Source organism: Propithecus coquereli, unplaced genomic scaffold, assembly GCF_000956105.1.
Source record: "Propithecus coquereli isolate 6110/MARCELLA unplaced genomic scaffold, Pcoq_1.0 Scaffold839, whole genome shotgun sequence".
NCBI lineage: Eukaryota > Metazoa > Chordata > Mammalia > Primates > Indriidae > Propithecus > Propithecus coquereli.
This window is the reverse complement of record NW_012154607.1, coordinates 134,970-162,148: the sequence shown is the minus strand read 5'-3', so window position 1 is coordinate 162,148 and position 27,179 is coordinate 134,970. Positions and strand designations below refer to the sequence as shown.

The 27,179-nt window shown below is 55.2% G+C and overlaps 1 protein-coding gene across 1 annotated transcript; it reads right to left on the bottom strand.

Moving 5' to 3' along the window:
* On the bottom strand, positions 1 to 26,806 carry LOC105825965 (chromosome unknown open reading frame, human C10orf71). Its single transcript, XM_012663865.1, has 3 exons — positions 26,717 to 26,806; positions 10,110 to 10,212; positions 1 to 4,433 (listed from the first exon to the last, which is right to left on the bottom strand). The coding sequence occupies exon 3, from the start codon at positions 4,285 to 4,287 to the stop codon at positions 1 to 3; it is 4,287 nt and encodes a 1,428-aa protein (XP_012519319.1). The 5' UTR covers positions 4,288 to 4,433; positions 10,110 to 10,212; positions 26,717 to 26,806.
* Positions 26,807 to 27,179: the final 373 nt, after the last annotated feature.

Below are 27,179 nucleotides of genomic sequence, written 5' to 3'. Positions count from 1 at the left end.
TCAGGAAATGCCTTCTGTCGCAAAGTCCTCCAGGTCGTCTGTGGAGATGATGCCCAGGCCTGGAGCTTCTGCACCCTCCTCTTCTGGGCCCCGGGGAGGCCCCTGGGGGCGCTGGCCTGCGGAGTGCTGGGTGGGGTCACCCTGAGGCCCCGGGGCCAGCTGCAGTCCAGACTCGTGGGCGCTCTGGGGCCTGGCTCGGGCTGCCCCAGGGGCGCGAGGGCCCTGCCTGAGGAAGGTGGGGGCGGAGAGCTGAGAGGAGCAGCGCAGGGGCATCAAGGCTGTCACGGGCACGGGCCGGAAGCCGGGGTACAGCACGTAGGGAGCGGCCCGGGCATCCAGCAGGGGCGGCTCAGGGGGGAGCCCCTCGGATGAGGGGATGGAGACCTTGACATACTTGCCCGTCTCTGGGTCGTAGAAGGTCTTGATTTTCACCTGGAGTGGCAAGTCGAAGAGAAAGTACTCTCCAGACTGGGGGTCCTGGAGCACCTTCTGTGTGGCGGGGTAAGGGGACAAGGGTTTGAGGGACTGGGGCCCCCCAGGCTGCCTCCCAATAGGCTCCGAGAAGCCGGACACGGAGTGGCGGTGCAGGGGCGGCGGCACGGAGCGCACCGTGGGGAAACTGCGTCGCGGCCTCTCTCCGGGGGACGGTGGCCTTTGCTCCGTCCACTCCAAGTCCTCTGGGCAGGGCTTTCCCTCCCGGGACTCGCCGTGCTTCTCTGGCAGCTGGTCGGTCTTTCTCCTCTTGCTTGCCAGCTTCTTCGCCCGCCGTAGGGCCTTCTCTGTCTTGGGTGGGACTGCGGGTGGCTTGCTGGCCGCCCTCCCCAGCTGAGCAGGGAGCTCCGGCCTCCCAGGGGGGCCTGCAGGGCTGGCGGCCACATCCGGCAGTGAGTCTCGTGGAGAGAGCGTCCGGAGGTCTTCTGCCGACGGCTCGAGTTGAGGGTCTGAGCTGGCCTCCCACACGAGGGCGTGGGTCAGGTCCTCCCTTCTGGCGACCCTGGCAGGACTGGGGCTGGCCCAGGGGCTGGCTTGAGGGGGCTCCTCGGGCAGCAGTTCCAGCTCACTGGCGGCAGGGGAGCACACGCTGCTCTCCCCCAGGGAGCTGGAGTTGGGAGAAGTTGCCATCTCTCCATGCGCCAGTCTTCTCCCAGGCGGCCCTGCTCTGGGCGTAGACAAAAAGTGACTATTGGCACCTCGCGTCTGTTCTTCCCAACAGGTTCCGGGCTGCCACGGTAGTGGCTGGTCTTCGAAGTCACCCTCGGGTAGAGCGATTGTTGGGATGTCCCAGGGGGCAACCGGCTTCCCTGAGTCTGCGGAACTGCTCTTGCCGTCGTGTGCGAAGACTGTATGTGCTGCATCTGGGGGTGGCTTCATCCCGTCCCCCTCTCCTTCCAGAGGCAGAGATGGGAAGTTCCCCTTTGGGACTAGCTGGGAGGTCTCCATCCCGGCCGTGCTGGACACCTGCCCGGGGTCCTCTGTGCCATCACAGGCCAGGAGCTTCGTGTGTGCGCTCTGCATGTTAGCAGGCATAAGTGTGCCAGGCATTTCCTGGCTTTCAGGGGCACCGAAAGCAGCATCCTCACCCCATCCTGGCCTTGGCGAGTCCTCCTCTCTGTGGCCACCGCTGAGCGAGTCTTCGGAGGACATGGTCCTCAGGAGAGGCAGCATGATGGGTTTTATTACCGGGGTGGCTCTGAGCGTGTTGTCTTTAATTGTAAACAGTATGTGCTTGTTTGCAGCGGAAGACGACGAGGGGGCAGGGTCTTTGGCGTGTGAAAGGGAGGTACCCCTACGTCCCCCAACCCAAGAGCCTCTGGAATGAGCTTCTTCTGCCGATGCCTTCCCGGGCCTTCCTCCAGACACAGCTTCCCCTTCTCTCTGCAGCGCCTCCCGCTCGCTGTGCTCCTCCGTGCCTGCGCGCCCAGCACCCGAGGCGCGGCTCTGCGGCTCATCTCCCCCAGTCGCCTTCTCCTTCTCATCCTTCTGACCGTCACCTGCGCTCACGTCATTCCTCCTGTCTTCCCGCTGGCTCTCGGCAAACCACGTCTTCTGCTGATCGTCAAACGAAGCAAAGGATTGATCTGAGGAGCTGGTGCTGAACTTGGCCCTGCTTTGGAGGCCCGGCATAAAATCAGACTGGCTGTCGCTGTAAAACACATCTTCCTCCTCAGGGGACAGGGGCCCTGGGGAGAATTTCTGGGTCAAGTGTGGGTTCTGAAGTCCTACCTCTCTCTCGGGTTCTGTCTCTTGCGAGATGGATCTCGAGGGCCCGTTCTCTAGCTGGGCCTTCATTTTCTCTGTGGCCTCGCCAGCCTCAGGCTCCCTGCTGCAAAGCTTCAGGGAGAGGTGCTTCCTGGGGTGGCGTTCCCTGGAGTCTGGACGCCATCCAGCCCTGCCTGGCCCCGGCTCAGACCCTCCGTGGGCGTCAGGGTGCTCATGACTGCTCCTCTCGGCAGCCTCCCCATTGACGCAGAAGGGGGCGTTGGCGATGACTGGAGGTGCGCTAGGGGTTAGATAGCTGTCTGCAGGGGACTCACTGCGGTCGCCCGTAGGGTCCTCCTGGGCACCGACCTGTGATGCAGTAAGGGCATCTGCAGGTGTCTCCTTAGAAAGCTCGTTTGGGGGACTTTCCTCAAGCCCGTTGGGAAGCATGACGCCATTGCTCACGGGCTCTTGCTTCCCACCAACCTTCCCTCTGCTTTTCTCATCCAGGCCTCGCAAGAGAGGCGAGGGGCTGTATGTGCTCTTAACACGCTTCCGCACATCCTTGAGGTTGAACAGCAGGCTAGGGGCTTTGGACTTGTAGCTGTCCCGAGACTGGCATTCACTGGGCTCCTTCTCTTGGTACCCGTTTAGCTGTGCTGGGGGCGAGGGGCTCGTCTCCGAGGGTGGACTGTCTGACGGATCCGGGGCAAGCTTGGTGGGTATGATGGGCGTCAGGAGCTTGCTGATGTTGAAAGGGGGATTGTAATGCTCACCGGGGTCCACAGGCATGTCAAGAGCATCATTTTCTGGAAATTGCCCCTGGGGGTTGTGCTTTGTGTACAGAGGTGGGCCTCTCCTGTTGCTCTGTTTCTTTTCTTCTGCAGCTTCTTGTAGACTTTCTTTCCCTCTTTTGCCCGTCTTTGATTTCCTCCATGGGGCCTGGGTTGGCTTCACTTGGGGGTCAAGCTGGGAGCTGGGAGCTTTTCCCTCCATAGCAGACACCTGGGATCCTGGGTCCCTGCACCCCCAGGGTCCAGATGCCGACAGAGCCCCTGCTGCCAGTCTGCTCTCGGTCTGACTGAAGCCGGCCTGGCCTTGGCAGGGCGAGACTTTACGCTCAGGAGGATGGGGTTCTTGTAACAAGGGCACGTCCTCATAATGTTTGGGAGCTTTGCTTTCTGGGACAGTTTCAGCAGTGTCCTTTCTCTCGAGCAGCTTTGGTTGGTGGGCGTTCCACGACTCAAAAGCACTATTTTCACTGTGCAGAAAGGTCCCTTTGTGAGCCCACTCCTTGCTTCTTCCAGCCTCACCCGGGGCTGGCTTGTGGGGTGGGGAGGGGAACTTCGACTCTAATGAGCTGGCCGCATTGTCCGGCACTGGGAGGAAGCTGCTGGAGCCGTGACAGGCCATTTCAGGATTCTTGGGGGACTCCTGTTCTCCGTGCTTCCTGCCGGGCTGGTGGCTGCTCTGATGGGCATTGGAAGCTTCAGCGGGCACCCTCCTGACCGTCAGAAAGGCAGAATCGAAGCAGAAGTTGACACTGTTCTCTGGAAGAGGAGCAAATTTGGGGGGATTTTTCAGAGCCGGGGGCTTGCTGGTTGTAGGTCTGATCTCGCAACGCTGGCTCTCAGTCCTGTTGAAGGACTGGATTAGTGATGATACTTTGGAGATAGGCTTGTTGCTGCTTCTCAGGCCGGCAACCGGCACCTCCAGTCTCCTCTGGGCTGGCGTCGGCGGGGGGCTGCTTTTGGGGTACTTTTCCTCCCCCTGAACGTACTTGGGTAGCTGTTGGAAGGTGGCTGCCCAGCCTGCGTGCTCTGTGCCTTGTGCCGGTAACTGGCTCCAAATGCCACTTTTCCTGTGGGTGTGGCTCACTGTTCCCTGGCGGAAAGTCCCAAACACCTGGCGGGTGGTATCCGGGGACAGGGCCAGATCGGAGTCGTGGAAGGATGTGTCCTCCGAGATGCACAAGCTGCGGAACGCCCGGTCAGTGAGGCTGCTCACCTCCCTGTCGGCATCGTCCAGCACGCTGCCGATGCTCGAGGAGTCGCTGAGCCCGTCCGTGCACTTCTTGTTCCCCTGCATTATCTGTCAGCTCCAGGAAGCCTGTCCCCCTCAGCCAGTGGGCGCCTCTGGTGATGATTCTGGCAAGGGTGAGATGTAGCCTTGTTCCCGCAAAATTAGAGCTTTTCGTCAGCCAGATGCAATTACCAAGTGGGTTTATTTTTTCTCTGCAGAAGAAAGAAGAGCAAGTGTGAACGGGACATCCAATTTAGCAGCACTTTGCAAGACTGCATGCTGGGCCGTGGGCATAATGGTACCTGTGACGGTTAATTTTGTGTGTCACCTTGGCTGTTCTACTGTACCCGTTTTTGGTCAAACACTAGTCTAGATGTGACTGGGAAGGTATTTTTTAAATGTGATTAACATTAAAGTCAGTAGACTTTGAGTAAAGCTGATTAGCCTCCATGATGCAGGTGGGCCTCGTCTGATAGGTTGAAGGCATTAAGAGAAAAAGACTCAGGTCACAGGCAACAAAAGCAAAACTAGACAAGTGGGATTACATTAATTAAAAATCTCTACACGGCAAAGGAAACAATCACAAAAATGAAAAGACATCCTACAGAATGGGAAAAAATAGGTGCAACCCATATATGTGATAAAAAGTTAATATCCAAAATACATAACAAATTTCTACACTCAGTAGCAAAAAACCAAACAACCCAATTTAAAAATGGGCAAAGGAACAGAACAGATATTTCTCCAAAGAAGACATGCAAATGGCCAACAGGTATATGAAAAGTTGTTCAATGTCATCAGGGAAATGCAGTCAAAACCATAGTGAGCTATTACCTCGTGCTGTTAGGATAGCTGTTATCAAAGAAATGAAAGATAACAAGTGTTGGTGAGGATGTGGAGAAAACGGAACTCTTGTACACTGTTGGTGGGAATGTGAGTTGGTGCAGTCACTAGGAAAAACAGTATGGAAGTTCCTCCAAAAATTAAAATAGAATTACCATAAGATCCAGCAATCCCATTTCTGGGTATACATCCAAAGGAAACGAAATTAGAATCTCAAAGAGGTATCTGTATCCGCGTGTTCACTGTAGCACTACTCACAGTAGCAAAGACATGGAAGCAAACTAAACGTTTGTCGGTAGATGAATGGACAAAGAAAACACGATATATGCATACAACAGAATATTATTCAGCCTTAAAAGAGAAGGAAATTCTGACATTTGTGATAATGTGGGAGAAGCTGGAGGACATTATGCTAAGTGAAATAAGCCAGTCACAGAAAGACAAATACCGAATGATGTCACCTATATGAGGAATCCAAAAGTCAAGCTCATAGAAACAGAGAGTACCAGAGACTGGGGAGAGGGAGAGATGGGGAGTTTTTTGTCAAAGGGGATAAGTTTTCAGTTGTGCAAGGTGAGTAAGTTCTGGAGATGAGCATGATGACTACAGTTAACAATACTGTATTGTATACATGAAATTTGCTAAGGGGGTAGATCTCACATTCCGTTCTTATCACACACCACAAAAATAATAACTAAAGCGGGTGGGAGGAACCTTTTGGAGGTGATGGATAGGTTTATGCATGGATTGTGGTAATGGTTTCATGGATGGGTTCTTATCTCCAAACTCGTTGAGCTGTGCACATTAAATACATACAGCTTTTTGTATGTCAATCTTACTTCAATAAAATGGCTTAGAAAAAAAAAAAAAGACTAAGGTCCCCCAGGAAGAGGGAATTCTGCCTCTAGAGCATCTCTGGACCGGACCTGCAGCATCAGCTCTTCCTGTGGCCCGGCCCTGCACAGTTAGCACTTGCCAGCCTCGCAATCCCGTGAGCCAGTTCCTTAAAACGGGCCTGGAGCTCAGATGTGTCCTTTTGAAGAGTCCTTCCCTGAAATTCCGTGGGGTGTTCCCTCCTCAGTCACCCGTCTCACAGTGCACAGTTTATCTTCTTCATGGTACTGACCATGATCTAAAATTAAATTTATTTCTTTGTCGCCTACCCCATCATTGGATTGTTAGTGCCAGGAGCTTAGGGACCTCTGGGATGTCTACTCGCTGATTGTGCCTTGTCCCAGAGCCACCCAAGAGGATACAGTCCCCAGGGCCCGCATCACCTGGGCCCCTTGACTGTGACTTGCCCTTGTGCGTGGCCAGTGGGAGGTGCTGGTGGGAGGCTGGAGGCCTGGGGTGCAGCATCTCCTCCCACCCGCCTTGCTGTGGCGTGGGGACCAGGCAGCACTCTGCTCGTCTGTCACTGCGGCTCTCGCCCGGGCTCTGGCTGGGCTCCAACAACACTCCCTTTTGCCTGGTGGGTCTTGGCGATGCTGGCTCCTGCTCTCTGAGTGTCTCTGCATCCCCGGGGTCCCCCTGACTCTGCCTATACCTCTGTCTAGCCCCTTCATTACATTCTCTTCTTTTTAAAAAAAATTGTGAAGTATATGTAATATAAAATTTCCCATCTTAACCATTTTTAAGTATTCAATTCAGTAGTGTTAAATGCACAGCCACTGTTGTGCAACTACTCTCCCAGAACCTTTTCATCTTGCAAAACTGAAGCTCTTCGACCATTAAGCAGCAACTCCCCATTTCCCCCTCTCCCTGGCAGCCACAATTTGGCTTTTTGTCTTTATGAATTTGACAACTGTAGGAACCTCATAAAAGTGGAACCAGACAGTATTTGTCCTTTTGTGGCTGGCTTATTTCACTTAGCATAATATCCTCAAGGTTCATCTGTGTTGTAGCATGTGTTAGACTTTGCCTGCTTTCCAAGGCTGAATATCCCACCGTGTGTGTGACAGAGAGAGGGTGTGTGTGTATGTGCGTGTGTGTGCGTGTGTGTGCGTGTGTGTGTATGCGTGTGTGCATGTGTGCGCCACATTTTGCTTATCCATTCTTCCACTGATGGACACTTGGGTTGCATCCAACTTTTGGCTATTGTAGGTAAGGCTGCCATGAACGTGGGTATGAAAGTATCTCTTTGAGAACCTGCTTTCAGTTCTGTGGGGTATGCAGCCAGAAGTGCAACTGCTGGATTATATGGTAGTTCCATTTTTAATTTTTTGAGAAACCTCCAGACTGTTTTCCACAGTGCCTGAGCCAATTCACATTCCCAGCAACAGTGTGCAAGGGTTCCGTTTCTCCACATCCTTGCCGACACTTGCTATTTTGCTATTTATTTATTTTGACGGTGGCCATCCTGATGGGTGTGCCGTGGCACGTCGTTACACGCTCTTCTGGATCCTGTCTGAGGATGCTGCTTTTGGGACCCTTTCTGTTCCCTCCTGGGACACACACCTCTAATGCCTAGAACAGTGCCTGGGCTGGGACAGGGAATAAGAAAACGAGGACGTAGAAAGTTAGTCAAAATCGCAAGTATTGACCCTGGAGTGGGCCCAAGTGGGGGGCGTCTGGGTCAGTGAACATCTGGCAGGGTGCCGTTGAGTCCTCCACAGGCAGCTGAAACACTGTCAGACAGTGGCCCTGCTCACAGCAGTGGGAGCTGAGCGGGCTGTGCTCGTCCCTCCTGGCTTGGCCGCCATGGCCGTGAGACTGCCAGCGCTCGAGGGGACGGGAGGTGAGAGCGCCCCCTCCAGGAGGCAGGGCCACCCTCCAGGAGCCCAGACCCTGCCTCTCTCCACCTCGCCGTGCTGTGACCACGGGTTGGCTGGGGCAGCCTCGGTGCGTTTCCACACCTGCGTGGGTGCTGCGTGATTCTAATCACTCTTTTGTTTCTGTAGAATGGGGGTCATGTGGCCCCTGCAAGTCCCCAGGAGGTTAGGGACAGCATCCCTGCACAGAGCTGGTCACGGTTGGTCACAGGGTCGGTTGAAGCTACTGGGCTGCCGGTGCTGTCCTCCGTCCTGGTGGCCAGCCTTCTTTGGGTCTGTTGTTTCCTGTCTCTTGCCCACAGCATTCTGGCGGGTTTCCAGTGCTGACTCGTGGGCAGGCGGCTTGCTCTTGTGAACGGCGGCACGGAGCTGCGGCTCTGGAGGAAGGACAGGATCCCGAGTCCCAGCGGACTGAATGAAGCAACAAGGAGCCGCTGACCCGCTCCGGGAAGGCCTCCCTGCACGCGCCCTGCAGCCCTGCCTTGGGAAGTGGGCTGCCAGCTCCCCAGGAAGCTCGTGCTCACATGCTCTTAGAGGGCTGCCAGTGAGGGGGCGCATGGGCCCACGTGGCGGGCAGAGGCAGACCCGGGGGCTGGGCGAGCACACACGCTTCTCCTCTCCTGCAGCCACTAGAAAAGCTGTCCTCGGCCTCCCACACAGCTGGCCTTTGGGGACAGGGCTCTGGTCGCAGGGAGGGAAGCAGCAGAAGTCTGGGAAAGTGCTGGCCTTTCTATTCGAAGGAACAATCCTCGTCCTCTCCACGCAGTTGGCGCCTTTGCTCTTGCTTTGAATGCAGAGCGAAGCCTGAAGCCAGCCTGTTTCTTTGCGGCTGCCGTAACAAGGCGGCACTCCGCCGGCTTAGACCACGGCAGTGTCCGGTCTCCCGGTTCTGGAGGCTGGACGTCCGAAAGCGAGGTGTCGGCAGGGCTGGTCCTTTGAGGGCTCCGAGCGGAGTGTGCCGCAGGTCTCTCTTCTCGGCTTGAGGACGGCAGACTTTGCCTCATGGGTCCTCACATTGTCACTGCTCTATGCTTGTCTCTGTGTCCAAATCTCTTTTCATAAGGTCATCAGTCACACTGGACTAGGGACCACCTAATGACCTCATCTTAACTAAGTATATCTGTAACAGCCCTATTTCCAGAAAAGGTCACGTTCCAGGGTACTGGGGGTTGGGACTCCAACAGTTGATTGTCCTAAGCCTGAGGGGTAAGCAATGGCCACCGAAGGCCAGCTTGCTGAGCGTGGAGGGTGGGCGGATGAGGAGCGCCAGGCCCCGGCCAGCGATGCTGAGCTCTGAGCCCATGATAGCACCACCCCGCTTGAACTTCTATTATTGGTGCTGCAGGGACCTTAGTGGATTTGGCCCTTGTAAGTCAGGTTTTCTGCGTTTTGAGATCCTGCCAATGTAGTCAGAAATCTCCTGGTGTCCTGAATGCTGGAATTTTCATCTTCCCAATGACCAAATTCAGGGATACTGCGGTTTCTACACTTCCACATTAAGGTGAAAATAGAATAGCTGAACACCTACATTTAGAAGCTTAGAGTGAAATGAACAGCCTCTACCCAATTAAACACCCCGGACTATTAGCAAGTATTTGTTATTTTTTTTTTTGAACGCTCAGCTTCCATCCTCCTCTTCTGAGTAAAACACTTGTTACCTTTTGGGAAACTTCCTCCCCCCGTGGTGTTTGGTCTTGGTGAGGCCGAAAGTCAAGGTGCCTGCTAAGGCGACCCGGGCCAAGAGCAGATGTGAGACCCGGGATGGGCCCATGGATTGCCCTGATTCTCCCGGAGTCATGCAGGCTGGGGGCGAGCTCAGGCAGTCTTCCCAGCGGTGGAGCTTTCAGGATGCTCTGGGGGCTGCCTGGTCCCTGACCTTTCCTAGCCTGGAACTTTGGCCTTTACCTTGACTTTGCAAGACCTCCAGTTTCCTTTTAACACTGCTAATTTCTGCTTCTTTTGTCCATTTCCTGTTTCTGTTGCTTGTGGCCAAAGAGCCCTAGCTGATCTTGAGTTTCAATCGTAATTCCAAACCATGATGAAGCATCCGATCTTCAGAGCATTCGGAAAATAACCACATTACTTCTGTCTCAGGGAAGAGGCCCTTGCTAGCTTTATTCAGATAATTTCTTCAATTCCGATTTAATATACCTGGAGTCTGATGGGAAAGCCATAACACTGGCCTCACCCCCCACACCCCCACACAGGGGCACCCTTCAGCACAGTGGCCCAAACCACAGTTTTTAGAAGCCAGCTGTTGAGTTGGTTCCATACCTGTTACAGGAATGAGGGCTGCTGCTGCCTGCCTGGCTGGCTTTCGGGGTTCGTAGTTTCAAAACTTCTTTTCATGCTTATATTTGGTGTCATCACTGCCCATCTAAAAAGAAGAAGAAAAATAATTTCAGTGGAACACAAGTGACCAAAGGGCCCAGCCTGTGTCCAGTGGACAAGAGATCTTTAAATGTCAGTAATACAATGATGCAGTTGGCTTTCAAAAAATTTTTTTTTTAAATCCACACTTGAACTCAACAAAATTTCTATATAGCCATTTTTGGTGAAAACCAACATAGAGTCAATTTATATCCATTCTAATATTCATTAATTTGCTTATGGTCCAAAAAGTCTTCGAGAGCCTGTTTCAAGCCTGCGGGATTGCTAATATGAGTGGCCGGTTGTGAATTACTTTACGATACAGAATCTGACCGAAGGCCTCTTCCCACTGAACTGGCAACTTGGGTTTGCAGCCGAGGGAGCCGGTGCAGCCGTGCTCAAGTCCACTCATCAAGCGGCGGCACAGTGTTCGATTTATTGCTGGCAGGAGGCTTGAGTATCTATTTTGACAGCTAAAAGAACCAAAAAGCTGCCCAGGAGGATTTTCAGAATGCCCAGAAAGAAGTGTAAACTAATTAAGATAAATCTACTGTGCAAATTTTAAATGCAGACCACTGGGGTTTCCATAAGACCTTCCCCAGCTCGTAGCTCCTGGGTATGAATCTAGTCCAAGGTAGTTTATTAATAATATTAATAATCATAATAGATCAAATTCGTGAAGTCAATTCCTTTGGAGGATCACAGAGGCGCTTTGTGTCTGCCACGAGACGGCGCAGCCCCGGCCCCAACTTCCGGGCTGGCTCCGATGGGCCTCCGCTGTGTCCCCACGGCGTGCTGGCTTCACCCTTCCTGCAGCCCCTGCCGTGTCGTCCCAGCCGTGTAGCACAGCCCATATGTTTCAGACACTGACAACTCTTCTTTCTGTCCTCAACTAGAAAGAAAGGTCCCTGAATCTGGGAAGGGAGTCTTCTATGCCTTTGTATACTGAGTTCAATAAATAGGAGCTCAGTAAGTGTTCGTGGCAACGCTCTGAATTGGGTTATCTTTATTCTGATTTTTTTCCCCGAAAGGCAGACTGAAGCACAGGAAAAAAGGAACAAGACAAAAGCATTTTGTTGAGGAAGATTCCCGGACTTGTGTCTTACAGCCACCTGAAAAACTGAGACTGACCCATTCGAGTCACTCATCAGCCCATGCCAGCGCCGGCAGCTCCAGTGAGCTCTGAGGATACAATCGTCTGGTGCTGCACGAGGGTGAGACATAGGTGTAGAATGACATGGTGGCGTTGACCTCGGAAACAGTTAGGGGGCCGTCCCTCTGTGCTCGGCTCCCCCTCAGACAGCCGCCTAAGCGACTCCCTGTTGTCGCGGCTGAAATGCGTTTCCCAGAGGCGGCCGTGAACGCTGTCTTGCTCACCACTCTGAACCGTGTGAAGGAAGCAAACCTGAATTGGTGGAAAGTCCGGTTCGTAGAATATTAATGCTTTCCAGGAAAAAGGGTGCGGTTTCCTTCAGGAAACGTGATCGAAGATAAATTGCATGTGGCTGAGCCACGTTCTAAACAAGGTCCTGGAATCTGGTCTAACGAGTACATGGAGATAAAAATGCATGTTTAATCACGGCATGGTAAACTCCCATTCGTGTCTGCGGCCTTTGGAAACAGCTTGCCTCTCTCGAATGCTCCCATCCGCTCCTCCCGCCATCATTCCTGCCCCTGCTCCTCCCGGATGGTCTCGGATGGGTCACTTTTGCCGTAACTTCTAGGCTGCATCCAGACTCCTGGCCACTGTCATCTCGAGGTTCACTCTTGCCCGGACCCGTCGCTTCTCCCTCCCAGCCTGGCTGCTCGTCCCTCCTCTTCCTCTCCTCGACCACTGGCTTCCTCCGTCCCCAGCCCTGGGTCTCTCCTCTCCTCACTCTGCAGTGACTCCCCACCCTGGTGTCCTGGAGATCTGCACGCCGGTGCCGCCGGCAGGCCCGGCTCTTGTCCAGCTGCAGTCCCCCCTCCGATCTCCCTGGGGATCCCGGACACTTGGGGGTCACCTGTGACTTCTCCCTCTCCCTCCTCCTGTGCCTCCCGTCCATTTCCAGGTCTTCCTCTGCACACTGGTCTCCGTGGTGGCTGTGTGGCCCATGCTGCCGTCCTGTCTCCCTGGGCTACGGTAGGGTCCCATGTTCCTTGTGGCACTGCGCCCCCGTACTGCTTTTAACAACCGGATCTGTTCATGTCAGCCTCTTGCTTAGAATCCCTCAATGGCTTCTCGGTTTTAAAGAATGAAAATCAATCTCTTTAATGCAGATCCTCTTCCCAGCCTCATCTTGGACTGTTTTCCTCCTCACGCTTGGCTTTCCAGTCACACAGGCCTTTTTCCAGCTTCTTCAATAGGCCACGCTACTTCTTGCCCCAGGGCCTTTGTACATGTCGTTCCCTTCCCTTGAAATCCTTTATTTCCGTATTTTCCTTGCTGCCTGGTTAACTCCTACATATACGTCAGAGACCAGTTCACATGTCCCTTCAACAAGGCAGCTTTCTCAGGCTTCCTCAAGTTCCCCGTGATATACTTTTATAATAGTCTATACCTGTTTCTCTTGCAGCACTTGTCATAATTATAATTAAGTATTTAACTGGGTGGTTTGTCGTTTAATGTTTGTTTCTCCTGCTAGCCTGGGGGCTTCATGACGGTGGCGTCCAGGTCTGTCTGGCTCTCCAACCCGTGCCCTCGTGTATTAATGGCACAGCGCACAGTGCAAGCGGCGTCTGTCTAGTGAACGAGCAAATCCCTCCACCTCTGTCACGATATTGTTCATACTACTGATTGGCTTAGTGGGATTTATTGTATCGACAGTCGATTATAATCAATCAAGTGCAGAAGTATCACAAATTTCAAATTGGTGAATTTGAATTCAAGTGGATTTTGTTTGCTTTTTTATTCTAAGCCCTAAAATATATAGAATTTGCCTGTGGTAAAAGGTGGAAGCAGGCCGGGCGCGGTGGCTCACGCCTGTAATCCTAGCTCTCTGGGAGGCCGAGGTGGGCGGATTGTTTGAGCTCAGGAGTTCGAGCCTGAGCAAGAGCGAGACCCGATCTCTACTAAAAATAGAAAGAAATTAATTGGACAACTAAAAATATATAGAAAAAATTAGCCGGGCATGGTGGCGCATGCCTGTAGTCCCAGCTACTCGGGAGGCTGAGGCAGGAGGATCGCTTGAGCCCAGGAGTTTGAGGTTGCTGTGAGCTAGGCTGACGCCATGGCACTCACTCTAGCCCGGGCAAAAGAGTGAGACTCTGTCTCAAAAAAAAAAAAAAAAAATGGAAGCAGGTGGCCTAGATTATTCTTAGAGACTGCAGGCGGACTGGCCGGGCAAGGCGTCCGCCGGCACCATGGCACATACGTTTATGGCAGGATTGAGTTTCAAGGTGAACGCCAGTTAGCATTTACATCAGGGAGAAATGAGAAGCCACTTCATGACTTCTCCACTTCCCAGTTTGTCCCTGTCACTGCTCTCAGTGCTCCAGGTTGGGGATAGCTTTGATGCCCTCTGCAGAGCCAGCTTCCAGCAAACATTTGTTGACATTAGCCTGGGTTCTGTTTGCAGCCACAGTGCAAATGGTCGTTACACGATGATTGTCTAAATTGTGGGTGTCGGCAGGTGAATGCTGGCTCTGCCCTGTGTGGTGTGGGCAACCCTGCAGAACTCAACGGCACCCTGTTCTACGGACCTCCAGCACTCCGTCAGCTGACCTGAGCCACGCTCGCGTCAGGTCAAGCAGGTTTTGCAAAACAGCAGAGCGCGCATTGGGCAACAGGGTCCCCAGGCAGGAATTGGTGGAATGAACCTTCCAGTTCAGCCCCTGCGGAGGGGCAAAGGGTCCGCTGCCATACTCACTATAAATATGCCCGCGGGGTGAGCTGGGCACGTGTGCGTGCTTCTGTAGCCTTGGGGCAGGGAGGATTATGCTCAGGGCTATGTTTTGTCTTGTCCTTATTGAAGGGTCATCTTTTTGAATCAGAATATATCAAACCAGTCAAATCTGAGCATGCCTCCCCATGAATCAGCTTTTTCTCAAGACGAGCACGGAAATACCCTTTGCACAGTCACTGCTGGATTCTAACTCTTCCAAAAGGTTTTCCCACGTGATGCTTTCTCCATGCCACTCCACATGATGCTGTCGAACTATCATGGACCAGGACGTGCTGCTTTTTGCAGACATAACTCTCTCGCTCCCCTAATCCCTTACAGATGCCTGGACATGACCCTCAAGTTCCTCCTTGTGGGGGAGCTTGGCCTGTGGTGCACTGACCAAGGAAGCTGCAGGACCCACCGTGTCCTGGACTGGCTCCTCTGAGTGGGAGTCCCGCTGCCTGGAATGTTCTTTTCTGTCCCCTGGCCACATCTGGGGACCACTTCCTCTTCTGCTCTCCTAGTCCTTGTAGAATGTCCTCCCCTCTTCCCCCTTAGTCCATCTCTCCCACTAGACTTTGAGATCCTGGGATTGGGGTCCCCGGCCTGGCTTGTCTTTGACCGACCCAGTGCCTGGTGCATGCTGGCAACTTGTAAACGTTTTCAGCTGTGGTTGCTGAGAGCAGCTCTTGGGCCACAGGGTGCGATGACAGAGGTTTGCTGCCCGTGTTCAGGGTGCAGGTGGAGGGAGGGCTGAAGGCTCTGCACCCCATGTTGTCCTTGTCTTCCAGGCCTGAGAGAGTCATGCAGCCCAACTTTTGCCGGTGGGCCCTGGACCCTCATTCCTTCCAGGCTGTGGAGGACGGGAGGCGGCCAGGGGAGGGGACTCATGCATATCAACTCCTGTGTGCCAGGCCCTATTCCAGATGCTCCACATACACCTGAGGACTGTGACCCTGGAGGCCCCAGCTCAGGGACCATGATCACCCACGTGGCTGTGCGCTTTCAGCTTCGCTTCTGAGATGAGACCACTGAGCCTCAGAGAGGGGAGGAGTCTGGCAGCTGGTGAGTGACGGAGCAGGGCTTGGGATCTGGGACCTCGGAGTCAGCCCACGGCAAGGGAGGGAACACTTGGTGGTCTGGTATGGCCAGACTGCCACATCGAACAAATTAAAAACACAGGATCTTTAGTGAAATGCGAATTTTAGATAAACAATAAATATTTTTTAGTAAAAGTATATCCCATGCAATATATGGGAAATACCTATACTAAAAAGCTATTCATTATCTGAAATTCAAATTCCACTGGACCTTGTTTTTTCATCTGGGAACCTAAGGGCCTCACCAACTTTTAGCACCCAAAGTGGATCCACAATCAGAGGAAGCCAGTATGGTGAGTCAACCCTGGGATGACACAGTGACAACGATGGCTCATGTGTCCACGTGACCCTGCAGGTCATGACACACGGCAGCATCCACTGTCTTGTTTCAGTCTCACGACCCCTTTGAGGCGGGCTGAGTAGGCCATGTTGTCACCATTTTCCGGGTGGAGAAATGAAGGCACAGAGAGGTATAGGACATTGCTCAGTGTCACGCAGCATGTGAAGAAAGACAAGAGCTGGGGCTGGGATCCAGCGTGCGCTCACCACTGGACACACCGCGCTTTCTCTACTTGAAACCCTGAGCCCCTGGCCTGCGGGCTCGCGCTCCTACAGATGTGTCCTGGGAGGCGTTGGCAGCACTGCTCGTGGCCGTGGGCCGGAGTGCACGGGAGAGTGGGGATTCGGGTGGAGGAAACGAGGTTTTCATTTCACTTCCTAAGGATCTTCTCGGCTCAGCTTTTCCAGACAACCACAGGAGTGGAACTGTTGCTTTGACTGGTAAACACGGGGCCGCTCCTGTCCGGGGGGCCCTGGTGCGGCGGGGCGCTCGGGCGGCCGGGCTCTGCAGAGCCGGGGGCTGCCTCTGCTCCTGAGCCGCGGAGATGCCGGCTCTCCATCTCTGCCGACGTTCCGCAGGAAGCCGCTGGGGTTTGCTCTGCTCCTGGGTTTGACCACTTGCCTGTAGTGTGGTTTTTGAGCCCAAGATCTTTGGACGAATTTAATTACCTTAATTGAATGGCGTTTTCACTTCTTAGTGAAGGGGAAGCAGGAAGACAGCGGGGATGAGGGGGCCGGCTTTATCGCACCCAGAAGGCTCTGACAGATTGCGATTGATTCCTCTTGCTCTTCTTTCTGGGTTGGCTTTCTGAGCCGTCGACTCGGGCCTGCTCAGGAGCAGTTCGGTGCAGTGAGCGGTGACAGCTCCCTGTCTGTGGCAGCCTGGAGACCGTGTTCCAGGCCACGAATGCACATTGCACAGCGCACACAGCCTCCACCACCCCACGCAACACTGGCTGCTTTGCTCGGACCCGTGACTTGCTGGTCAGTTTTCGGCCAAGCTCTTGACCTCTCTGTGCAATTGCCAACAGCCCTCCTATTTCAGGGGGAGTGTCCTTGTCTACGTTCTGTGTTTTATGAGGTGAATGTCTTAGCCATCTCTGGCTACTATAACAGAAATACCATCGGCTGGGTGTCAAACAACAAACATTTACTTCTCACAGTTCTGGGGGCCGGGAAGTCCAAGATCAGGGCACAGGCTGATCTGGTGTCTGGTGAGGGCCATCATCCTGGCTGTGGTTGGACACTCTCTCGTGTGTCCTTATACGGCAGGGAGAGAAAGAGAGAGAGGAAGGGGAAGGAAGCTCACTAATGTCTCTTCTTATAAGGGCACTAATCTTGTCATGAGGGACTCCACCCTCATGACCTAATTACCTCTCCCAGGCCCCACCTCTTAACCCCATCCTGTTGGAGATGAATTTTGGAGCACACATTCTGTCCATAGCAGTGAACGATGAAATGGCAAAAGTGACTTCTTTGACTTCCTCCGTCGGGGTCCAGGGGAGGAGGACAGACACGTGTCGAGCGTCTGTGAAGTCTCAGGTCTATGACTGCACCTGCCTGTGCTCACTTATTTCTCGATAGAACTCGGCAGGAGAGGTCTCCTCACCATCTCACAGGTGAGGAAACTGAGGCTCGCTGGGCCAGTCGCTTGTCCTTTGCTTAGAGCCGTGAGTGCTGGGGCAGAGCCACACCAGTCCTTGGCCTGGGCGCACTTGTGTCCTGCTCTCTGGCCCCAGGGTGAGTCCTGCTGAGCTCTTCCCCAATGTGGCAATTGCTTTTCTTTGCAACCCCTCCTGACTTTTGGAAATCAGAAATTTTAGGTTCGTCTAGATTCTACTGGAAGAAATCATGGGCTCTCGTAAGCCAAACTTAAAGCTCTTCCCTGCATTCCTCCATTCAGCAGTGACTCGTTAAGCACCTATTAATACTACGTGCCGTCCCTGTTCTGGGGCTGGAGACGCAGCCATGGGCAGGGCTGGCCTGGGCCCTCTCCCTGTGGAACCGGATGGATCCTGGGAGGGTGTTGCTTTGTAAAATCACATTTACTTCGGGTTGGCTTCCATTGGGCAGTGCCTCTTATGCGTGTAAAACACAGCTTTGATTTGCACAAGAGTGATCGCACATCTGGTTTGGCCATTTTGGCTGCACTGGTTTGGTATTTGGCACCCAGGGGACAGGGTGTCAGCCTGCAGCCGGCCTGGCTTGAATGGCCCCCAACCCAGGTGCTAGCCCAGGCAAGCCAAGGGCTCTCGAACTCACCGCGAGACTCCTGTGCTCTGGGGGAGAGCAAGGCTGGCTGAGGGCAGCCCCAGGAGCACGATGCGGTTGGTGTTGGTACGGCGGCCCTGATGCAGCACTGGCCTGGCAGGAGTCTGAACCTTCCACAAACCATGTCACATGTGCAAAGGCCTTTGACCCCTGCACACCCCAGGGGTTCTGGCTGAAGAAACCAGCTTGCCTGGGCTTGCCAGACCTGCAGAATGGCTGTGAGCAGAGGGTCGTGGTAGTCGCAGGGGCTGTGTACACTCCGCTGCCTGCAGGGAGAGTGTGGAGGAGAGAGGCTTTCTCTGCTGACTCCGACCTGGGCTGCTGGTCTCCTGTGTCTAGACAGGTCCTTTCCCAGGAGCTTCTGAGTGTAGCTCAGACCTGGGCCACAGCCCTGTCTGCAGTGAGAGGCCAGGGAGCCTGGCACAGGGAAGGCCGGGCCTGGTCTAGCTCAGGCCACCCTGCACGCGAGGGTGCCTAATACCTGGCATCATGGACTCAGGGAGGGACCCCAAGACCTGGCATCACGGACTCAGGGAGGGACCCCAAGACCTGGCATCACAGACTCAGGGAGGGGCCCCAGTCGTAGGAGAAAAGAAGAGAAGGAGCTGGGGCTGGGCTTAAGGAGTCCCCCACAACCTGTCCCCTCTCTGCTTCTGTTCCTCTTTGATGACTAGGACAGGCCAAACAATGTTTGATAACCGGCTCTCTGGGGCAAAAACACTGATTTGTAGCACAATTTCCTATGGCGGACGTGACATCCGAGGCAGAGTGGGGACAAGGTGTGCCCCAGTGGGCTTTGCATGGTGCAGGGGGCTTCGGCGCCCTCCGAATCTCAGCAGGCTGTGGCTGCACTCGCGTTTGTTTTGACAAGGACACCTGAGCGGAGGCTCACTCCACAGAGGTTGACCCCAGAGCTGTCAGCAGTGCATCCTCATGCTGTTTCCGACCATTTCTTGCGGGTGGAATATTATTTGGGGTCACTCTTTGGAGCTCCTGGTGGCCAGATGGGCCGGACTTGGCCAGGGCAGGTGGGGTCTCTGGATGCTCCCTCCCACCAGGAAGGAGCTCAAGCCTGGTGCTGCCAGCGTCTCCGTGGTGCTCCCTCGGATGCTCCCTGCAGACGCCAAGGGGCCCAGCCTCAGTTGCCAGATGACCCCTGAATGAGAGGCCCTTAGCTTCTACTTGGGGGCTTAAAAGTGCTCCAATTTGCTTTTATAGGAGCAACTACGTTGGTATCAAAGGTGAAAGCAGGAGCAGGAAAGATCTGGACTGGACAGCAGGTGATCCCAAACCACTCTGCTCCCCCTCTCCCTCACGCCTTTCCCAGAGCTGGGTGAGTACTGGTCCCACTTCCCTGCCTCGGAGGGGCATCACCTGATGGGGAAGCTGGGAAGACAAAAGGGTTAGATGAGCAGAGATGGTTTTGCTGCCCAGCATTTGACCCTCGGACCTCCTTGTTAGACTCAAACTGCAGGGCCACACCCATGGCTGGGCCAGATCAGGGCAGGTGCCAGAGGAGGGACACACAGCTATTTCAGATGCAGGGGCCACAAAAATGGTGGGTCCACCAGGGATCTGAGTGGGACCCTAGCACTGCCCCACATTCACTGAATACAACTACAGGACACCAAGAGTGTGAGCCTCAGGTTTCTCACCTGTAAGATGCAGCTCAGCTCACACTGTGCGCCTTGGGGAGGTGTCCCTAACGGGGCTTCTCAGCCTGGCATTTGCCATTGCAAAGTCTCCTGGGGGCAAGATCACCCCCGGCTGAGAGCTGCTGCTGTAGGATCTGGGAGCGGTGGCCCAGCCAGTGCCTGGAGTGCCTGGCTCTTTGCGTGCCCCTCCTTCCCACACTTCCCGGGGAATCTTGCCCTGGCTTCCGGAGAGGGCAGGGCCTGACGTGAGAGAGGAATCGCATAGGCGGTCTGGGCAGTGGGGATTGCTGAGACCTGGTTCTCAGGCGGAGCCATAGTGGGCGTGTCCCTTCGTCACTACACCTGTAAAATCGGGGCAATGACAACTGCCCTGCCCCAGGATGGCTCCCCACTCCAGAGAAAGGTATTTCCATGGAGCTGGTCCTGAGGCAGGCACCGCCGAGAGACTCTCAGAGCCACCCAACCCCCCAGGCCCTCCGTCAACCCCAGCTGGGGGACGCCTGTGCCACAGGAGGCCCAGAAAGCCCTGGTGCTGCAGCCCTGCCCTTTACCTGCCAGCCCACCGGGGAGCCAGGGAGCGACGCGTACGCCCTGCATGCGCTTCCACGCATCTTCCCAGAGTGCAGGTTTCCCTCTGCGCGTGGTAAGAAACGTATCTGCACCACAGCACGCCGCCCTGCTCAGAGACACGCACGTGTCGGGGAAAATCCCACCGGGCAAAACTTGCCCTTCTTCCCTATACAGCTCTGATAGTTTCCATCCTATTCTATTCTAGTCCTTTCTAGTCTTTCATTTAGAAAACCTGTTTGCAACTTAGTAAGTGACTCCAGGATGCAACAATGACATGATCTGTAGTGGCATTTTCAGGCTGTCTCCAATGAGGCCCCATTGAGGGCCGCCCTGTTTATAAGAGCTAGGGTTTCATCTGGATGGAGAATTCGAGACCCGAGGACCAAAGACAGTGATGGGTGGTGTCTGACCAGATACTCGTGGGGGAGAGGAGGGACCCCGGCTGGGGTTGGCAGGGGGCCGGGCCTTGCCTTTCTGCTTCTGGGCTGTGACTAGTGCCTGTGCCTAGAACGGAGCCATTTGTGTGTTAGACGAATGAATAAGAGAAATTCCCCTCTTCTGAGCACCTGGTGTAAAGGCACTTTATAACCTAGTGTTATGGATTAATATTTATTGATTACTATTTAATTAATATTCACAGCAGCGTCGTGAGGCAGGAATTACTCTTGCTCTTTACAGAAGAGGAGCGTGGAGTCCAGAGTTTAATACCTGGTGGGGTGGGGCTCCAACCTGGGGCTGCTGCGGAGGGGATTCCTGCCTCCTGCACTAAGAGAGCCTCCTCCAGCAGCGTCTGAAATGCCTGCTGCAGGCAAAAGCCTCTGCTCAGCACCACGCTGCCCCTCTGGGGAGCCCCCTGGCCCTGGCCACCCCGCAGCCCCCTACTCTTGGCTCTTATCTTCAGATTTCCCTGGAGCTCGTCTTGAGACACAGGGTGTCCTTCTGTTCCCTGCACCTGTCACGCTCAGGATGCCGTAGACGGGGTGCAAAGGCCTCGAAACGCTCCCCTGCCCCTTACCTACGGGAGCACCTGGCTCTCTAGTTAAGAGCTTCGGGACCAGACAGACTTCGGACAAGCCACTCAATTTGTCTGAGTCTCAGTCTTGTTTTGGTAACCGTGGGGCTGGCTAATGGAGCGCCCTGAGAATTCCTAAGGCAGACCCCGCAGCTGATGTTTGTGGAAACCCTTTTGGATTAGGAAGTGGTTGTTGCAGGATGATTGTAACCTATGGACCGAACTCCACCTTGGAGCGCCTTGTCCGGAGAGGAGCCCACTTGAGGGGCTCCCGGAGGAGGAGGCACTTGGGTTTGTTGGGGATGGGGTGGGGGTGTCCCTCAGCAACAATCCTCTCTCTAGCCCCTGGGAAGAGAGCCAGGCAATATGGGGAGGGGGGTGTGCCAGGCTTGGCAGAGAGAGGAGGTTCAGGCAGGACCCCCCAGAGCCACGGAGGGCAGGTCCTGCGGAGACCTCCAACCGTCCATGCACCGAGTCCCCCCATCTGTAAGCTGGTGCCACAGCGCTGGTGACACAGGCAGAAAAGCAGAGCTGGAAGCACCACCCTGAGCACCAGCACTCTACCGGAGCCCCACACAACCAGCCTGCTCACGGCGTGCCTGCCATCCGCCACACACTGTGCCCCCACGGCCTCGCCCGATGCCCACAGCTGCCAAACTAAGTAGGGCTGCTGCCAGAGGAACTTTAGGTGGAGAAAGTGAAGGTCAGAAAGGTTGAGAAATGAGTTCAAGGTCACACAGCTAAGAGCAGCAGGGCCAGGATGCAGGCCCAGGTCTCTGTGGGATGCGGTGACAGCAGAGAGACAGGAGACGGGTGGTCTTCCAGCTGCCACCGGGTTCATGCAGGTGAGGAGGGCTGGCAGCCCCTATCCTAGCACCTTCTTTTCTACCTCTCTCTGCCGTTCTCGCCCCACCAGGGAGCATCTGCTTTAGTAAAGCCGGAGAAGGCAGGATCCGGCTCCCCTGCAGGGCCCACACCCCACCCTGGATGCCAGGAAGCCGTGTGTGCAGCGCCCCTGGGAATTCCTAAGCCTCCTGCCCAGGTCAGAGGCCTGCTGTGCCTGCGTCCCTGCTGGAGGAGGCTGGGAAGTAGATGGCAGGTGACTGCCATCTTTCCTCCAACCCGCCGGGCATCGTGAGGCGGGCTCAGCCAGGGGAAGGGCAGGGGAGGAGCCTCTTGCTGCGGGGACAGAGTCGGGAGACGCTGACCAAGCCTCCTTCTTCACGGAATTCCTCATGGCAGGAAAGAGCGTTCAGAAGTGACCACCCAGGTTATCCTTCTAGAATTTAAAGCTGAAAGATGCTCCTCCAGCAACACGGTTATTTAAACCCATGGCTGTGTTGATGCAAAAAACACAGCTGCTGGGAGCACCCGCTGCTGTGTGTGAGAACAACACCAGAGCCTTGTCGCCCTCTCCTTTCCTACTTTTCAGAATGGCCTGAGGGCTGGACAGACAGTGCTGGGTCCCACCCGCGGGTCCTGAGACCACACCTGAACCAGGAGCTCCGGGTCTCGAGTAGCTGAGGTTGTACTGATGAGTCATGGCCCCTTGGCTGCTGGGGTCTCACGGCTGTCAATGGCCATGGCTCTTGCTGTGCCTGCCCTGGTCCTGCACCTGGCTCTGCGGCATTGCCGTGTGGTGGGAACATCACTTCCCTCTAGGGCGAGGCCTCCACCTTAAGTACTGAAGGTGCTCAGACCCGTGACCCTCTTTGGCACAGAGGGGAGATAATCATGACATGTGAACGCCTGGCGGTCACCGTGGGTGCCAGCTGCTCTCTGGCTGAGCAGAAAGCACAGGTCGGCTGGACTCGGAAGCACTGGGCTTTCTCCTTGGCGGCCTCTGAAAGGTACAGACCCAAGCTGGAGTTTAGGCAGCAGAAAAAATATCACCAAACAGGACAATCGAGTGGAGAAAGCAGTTCTTGTATTTCTACCATGTACCTGGTGCTTTTCATACATTTGCTCATTTAATGCTCACAGGACCTTTTGAGGTGGGAGCTGTTATTATTCCCATTTTACAGAGGAGGAAACTGAGGCCTGAGGCTTACTGAGAGATGGCAGAGCTGGCCTGTGAGCATGGATTTGCCTGTCTTGCAGCCCCAGCAGGTTTCACCTTGGGCAGCTTCTAGAAGGTCTATGGAGCTGGGTGAAGCCCGTGTGCCTCCCTGGACTCGCTTGGCTCTTCTAAGGAGGATTTTGACCTTTGTCGTGTGGCATGGCCTCCTTCCTCTAGAATCTGCTGGGTGCTGTTGGGGGTTCTGGGGATGGGGAAGCAGTTAGGATAAGCCCTGGGCTTTGGTCTCAGATCTCAAGTTAAAATGTCAGCCCCTTGTTAACGGTGCATCCCTGGGCAAGTTGCTTCACCTCCCTCAACCTCAGCCCCTGCCTCTCACTAGACCTCCACGCTGGTGAGGGAGAGCGAAGCTCTGCACGTGGAGGACCACAGCCAGCACCGCCAGGAGGGAAGGGGCTCTGATCTGGCCGCCCGACCTCTGCAGCCTTGGGCCTGACCTGCCTCTGAGAGGGGCCGACAGGCCAGGCGAGGGGACAAGCTCGTGGTGCTGCTGGGGTCTGTGGCCTCAGGCCAGGGCAAGTTGAGCAGCAGCTCCGCCGTGACCCAGCTGTGACCCGGCCCTTGCAGGCGGGGCTCGGTCATGTCAGGTCTGAGACCAGGCTCCAGACACGCGGGGGAGGGCGGGGCAGCCTCGGGAGCTCTGTCAGAGGCCTCCTCAGCCACCCAGGAGCCCTCTTTCCCCTGCCCCCTCGAGCTTCAGGCGGAGGCTTTGAGATGGCAGGGGAAGGGGGTTCCCAGACTGCTAAGGCAGAGACGGGTCCTGCCCGCAGCCCAGCCTCGCAGGTCCTCGCGGCTCAAGCCCACCTGCGGGGGCTCTCAGGGAAGGGCGGAACAACTGAGGCAAAGGAGGAGGGCCCAGAGTGGGGAGGTCCGAGGGAGCCCCTGGGGTCCTGCGGAAGCCACGTGTGGGCACCTCCGTGGGATGTGGAAGCCTTTCTGGGGTCCTGGCTGCCTGAGCCGGGCTCATGTCCCACTGGGCTGACCCTGAGCGTCAGGGATCCGCCATGCAGAGAAAGGAGGGCGTCGAGGAAGGCCCCACCCAGTCACATGCCACGGTCCGGAAGGAGCTCCCTTGCCTTCATACTAAGGGAGGTCTCTCAAGTCCTGGGGAGAAAGCCATCCGGGTCGTCAGAACCCCTTGCCGGCACACCCCCCAGGCCGTCCCACGCAGGCGCGGAGGGGAAGACACCTGCACCAAGCCGTCTCCGGGCTGCCCCTGAGAGCCGCGGTCCGCAGAGGAGCTGCTGTGCCTCCACCTGGGCGTCAGGAGGCCGTGTATCCCCCACACCGTACTCGTCACACGCAGCCCCTCCAGGGTGTGTTCCAGAGTGACTTACGCTGCAGTGACACGTCTCAGCACCAGCATGGGCTCCACACGCTCATCTCTGGCTCTTTCCTGACTGTGCCTCCGCTGGGCCCTGTCCCCGTCCCCCTCCGCACCCCACCAGCTTGTGTCATGAACCCCTGGAACCAAGTAGAAATTAAGACGTGTTTGGGTTTTTCCAACTAACCATTAATAAATGAAACGTAAGATTGAGTTAAGGGCTCTGGACTGGCTGGGTTTGGTGAAATGGGGCTTAAACCCTCAAATGAACATAAAACCTAGACCCACTCTGGCCTCTGTGTGCCCTGCTGGGGTGCACTGTGTGCTTGCAGGGTGGCCTTCTCTTACAGCCCTTTGCCTCCCTGGGCAGATGGAGTGAAGTCCCAAGAGCCAATGAGGAAGACGGCCCAGTCCTGGCACCGGCAGGTTTGAGTTACTGAGATCTCTGGCGGAGACTGGAGGAATAGGGCTATTTCAAGATGTGGGGCTTCCCCTCTTCAGTGAGGGTCTCCAGGGCTTCCTTAGGGCCAGGAGCGAAGAGGCAGAAAATGCAGACACTTGCCCGTGTCCTGGCGAAAAGGCATCGAGGTAGAGGATACAAAGCCGGCTCTGGCCTTCCCGGTCTCCTTCAGATAGTTCTCTCTCCCTGGGTTTCCAGGGGAGCCAAGCTCTTCTGCTTCTAGAACGCAGCTTTCCACCAGACCCCTTCTTCCCAGCGTGCACAGTGGCTCCCTTCCCAACGAGCTTCTGGTCACCCAAGAGCAGGCACAATTGTTCCACCCCAAAGACCCAGGGGCAGATGCATGTTGGACTTGGTCACCCAGAGATGGCTATTTATAAACCACCCTGATAAGCACAATCTGCCCAGCTCAGCCCAGGCCACACGGACACGCTGTGTATCTGGTGATTCCACAGCTAAACTAACCCTCCCAGCAGCACAACACCAAATTGGGCATTTCCTACACTAGCCAGACCTGAAAAATGGGCCCAGGGAAGGGGCAGGAGGCGCTGGTCCAGCCAGCCACTGGTCTTGAAGTGGCTGGCCCACAGCCTATTCTAAGCAAGAACTTTCACTGCTTTTTAATACATTTTGTATTAAATAGACCCATGTCAAGAAATGTTCTTGTACTGCAGGGGTCAGCAAACTTTTTCTGTGAGGGGCCACATGGTAAATGTTTTCAGTTTTGCAGGCCATGTGGTCTCTGCTGGTGCAGGGCGAAAGCAGCCACAGACAGTGTGCAAACGAACGATCGTGGCTGTGTGCCAATAAAACTTTATTTATAAAACCAGCCCCCAGCCTACAGGCTGTAGTTCACCAACTGCTACCGTACAGGGAGCTCCAACGCTGGACAGCCGGGCCTCATTTAACGTGCACGTTTGTTTAATCTGCTCTCCGGGTTCCTACGCTGAGGGAGGTGTTTTAAAGTCCTGAATAGTAATTCTCCTTTCTAGCTTTCCACACACAGTCAGCACTGCTCTTCTCAACCAATGACCAATTCTTCTCCACCAGAAAAAAAAGAAGAGAGATGACTTTAGAGTTGTCAAGCCCACCCTGCGGGTGTCTGCTTGGGGCCCTGCCGGGGTGCGTGGGAACAGGCAGCCCGTGGAGGGTTTGTTCTGGGGACACACGTGCTCACAGTCCATGAGCCACAGTGTCCCAATCACCAGCTTTCTCTGTTACAGCTCGTATGACCCTGCCAGGCCGAGACCTGGGGGAGACCAGAGAGCCTCAAAACCTGTGACCACGGGGTCACCCCGTGTGGCAATGCAGGGCCCTGGGCACGTCCATAGGCGTGCTCTCACTCAGCCGTGTGGGAACAGAGCGCCCTGGCAGACAACACGTAAGGACACAGTCTCGCGTGTATGTACCACGTCCTCTGTACACGGTCCACGAGGCCCGTCCAGCACACAGAGAACCCCCGCTCCGGTGACCCTTGACACACACACTCCACCCTGCCCAGTGCCCTGGCGCCGAACGACACCCAGCACACCACCGGCCCGGCCCGAGCGGCCCTGCCGCCACGAGCGTGGGCCTCCCTGCCCACGCCAAGGAGCCAGACAAGCGTCCGGACCGTACCTTCCACTCTGCGGGTCCCAGCCGTTCGCTCTTCAGGCTGCCCCGGGAACGAGAGACCCAGCTCTGCCCAGCAGCCCAGACTTCTTCCCTCCTTAGCTGGGCTGCCCGGAGAGGAGAGGAGAGTGGATTCAAGCCCCAAGCCTCCTGTTTCTCGCAAACCTACCCGTCCGAGGAAAATCAGTGCCCAGAAGCCTGCCAGACGCTGGAAGCCCGAGAAGCTTACCTAAATAGAGACCAGCCGGGGGAGACCAAATGGAGCTCTTGGTGGGGAAGAGGCAAACAGTCCCGCTGCAACACCCGCGTGGTGTCAAGTAACAGTCAGATTAAACAAACAGCCTCAGCAGCTATTTTTACATCCAGATCAGCCACGAGTAATAGATAACTCTGGGAGTGAGAAATTGCTGCCGCCTGCCTGGACCCTAACCACGATTCCAGCGTCAACCCAGAACGATTCCTAAAGCTATTCCAGCACCTAGAGTCAAATAAAAATATCCCAAGGTGGGAAGGGAAACGTTTGTTTGGGGAAACATTCAAAACAGGAGAGTGTGTGCCCTGGAGCCAGTGCCCGGAGGCCTGCTGATGTCCCGGGGCAGAAATAGCCCGTTTCATCATCGGCTCTGGACGACCACAGCCTGCATTCCTCGCGTAAGGAGCCACACTCTGCCGTGCTTTTGGAGCAAAATAAT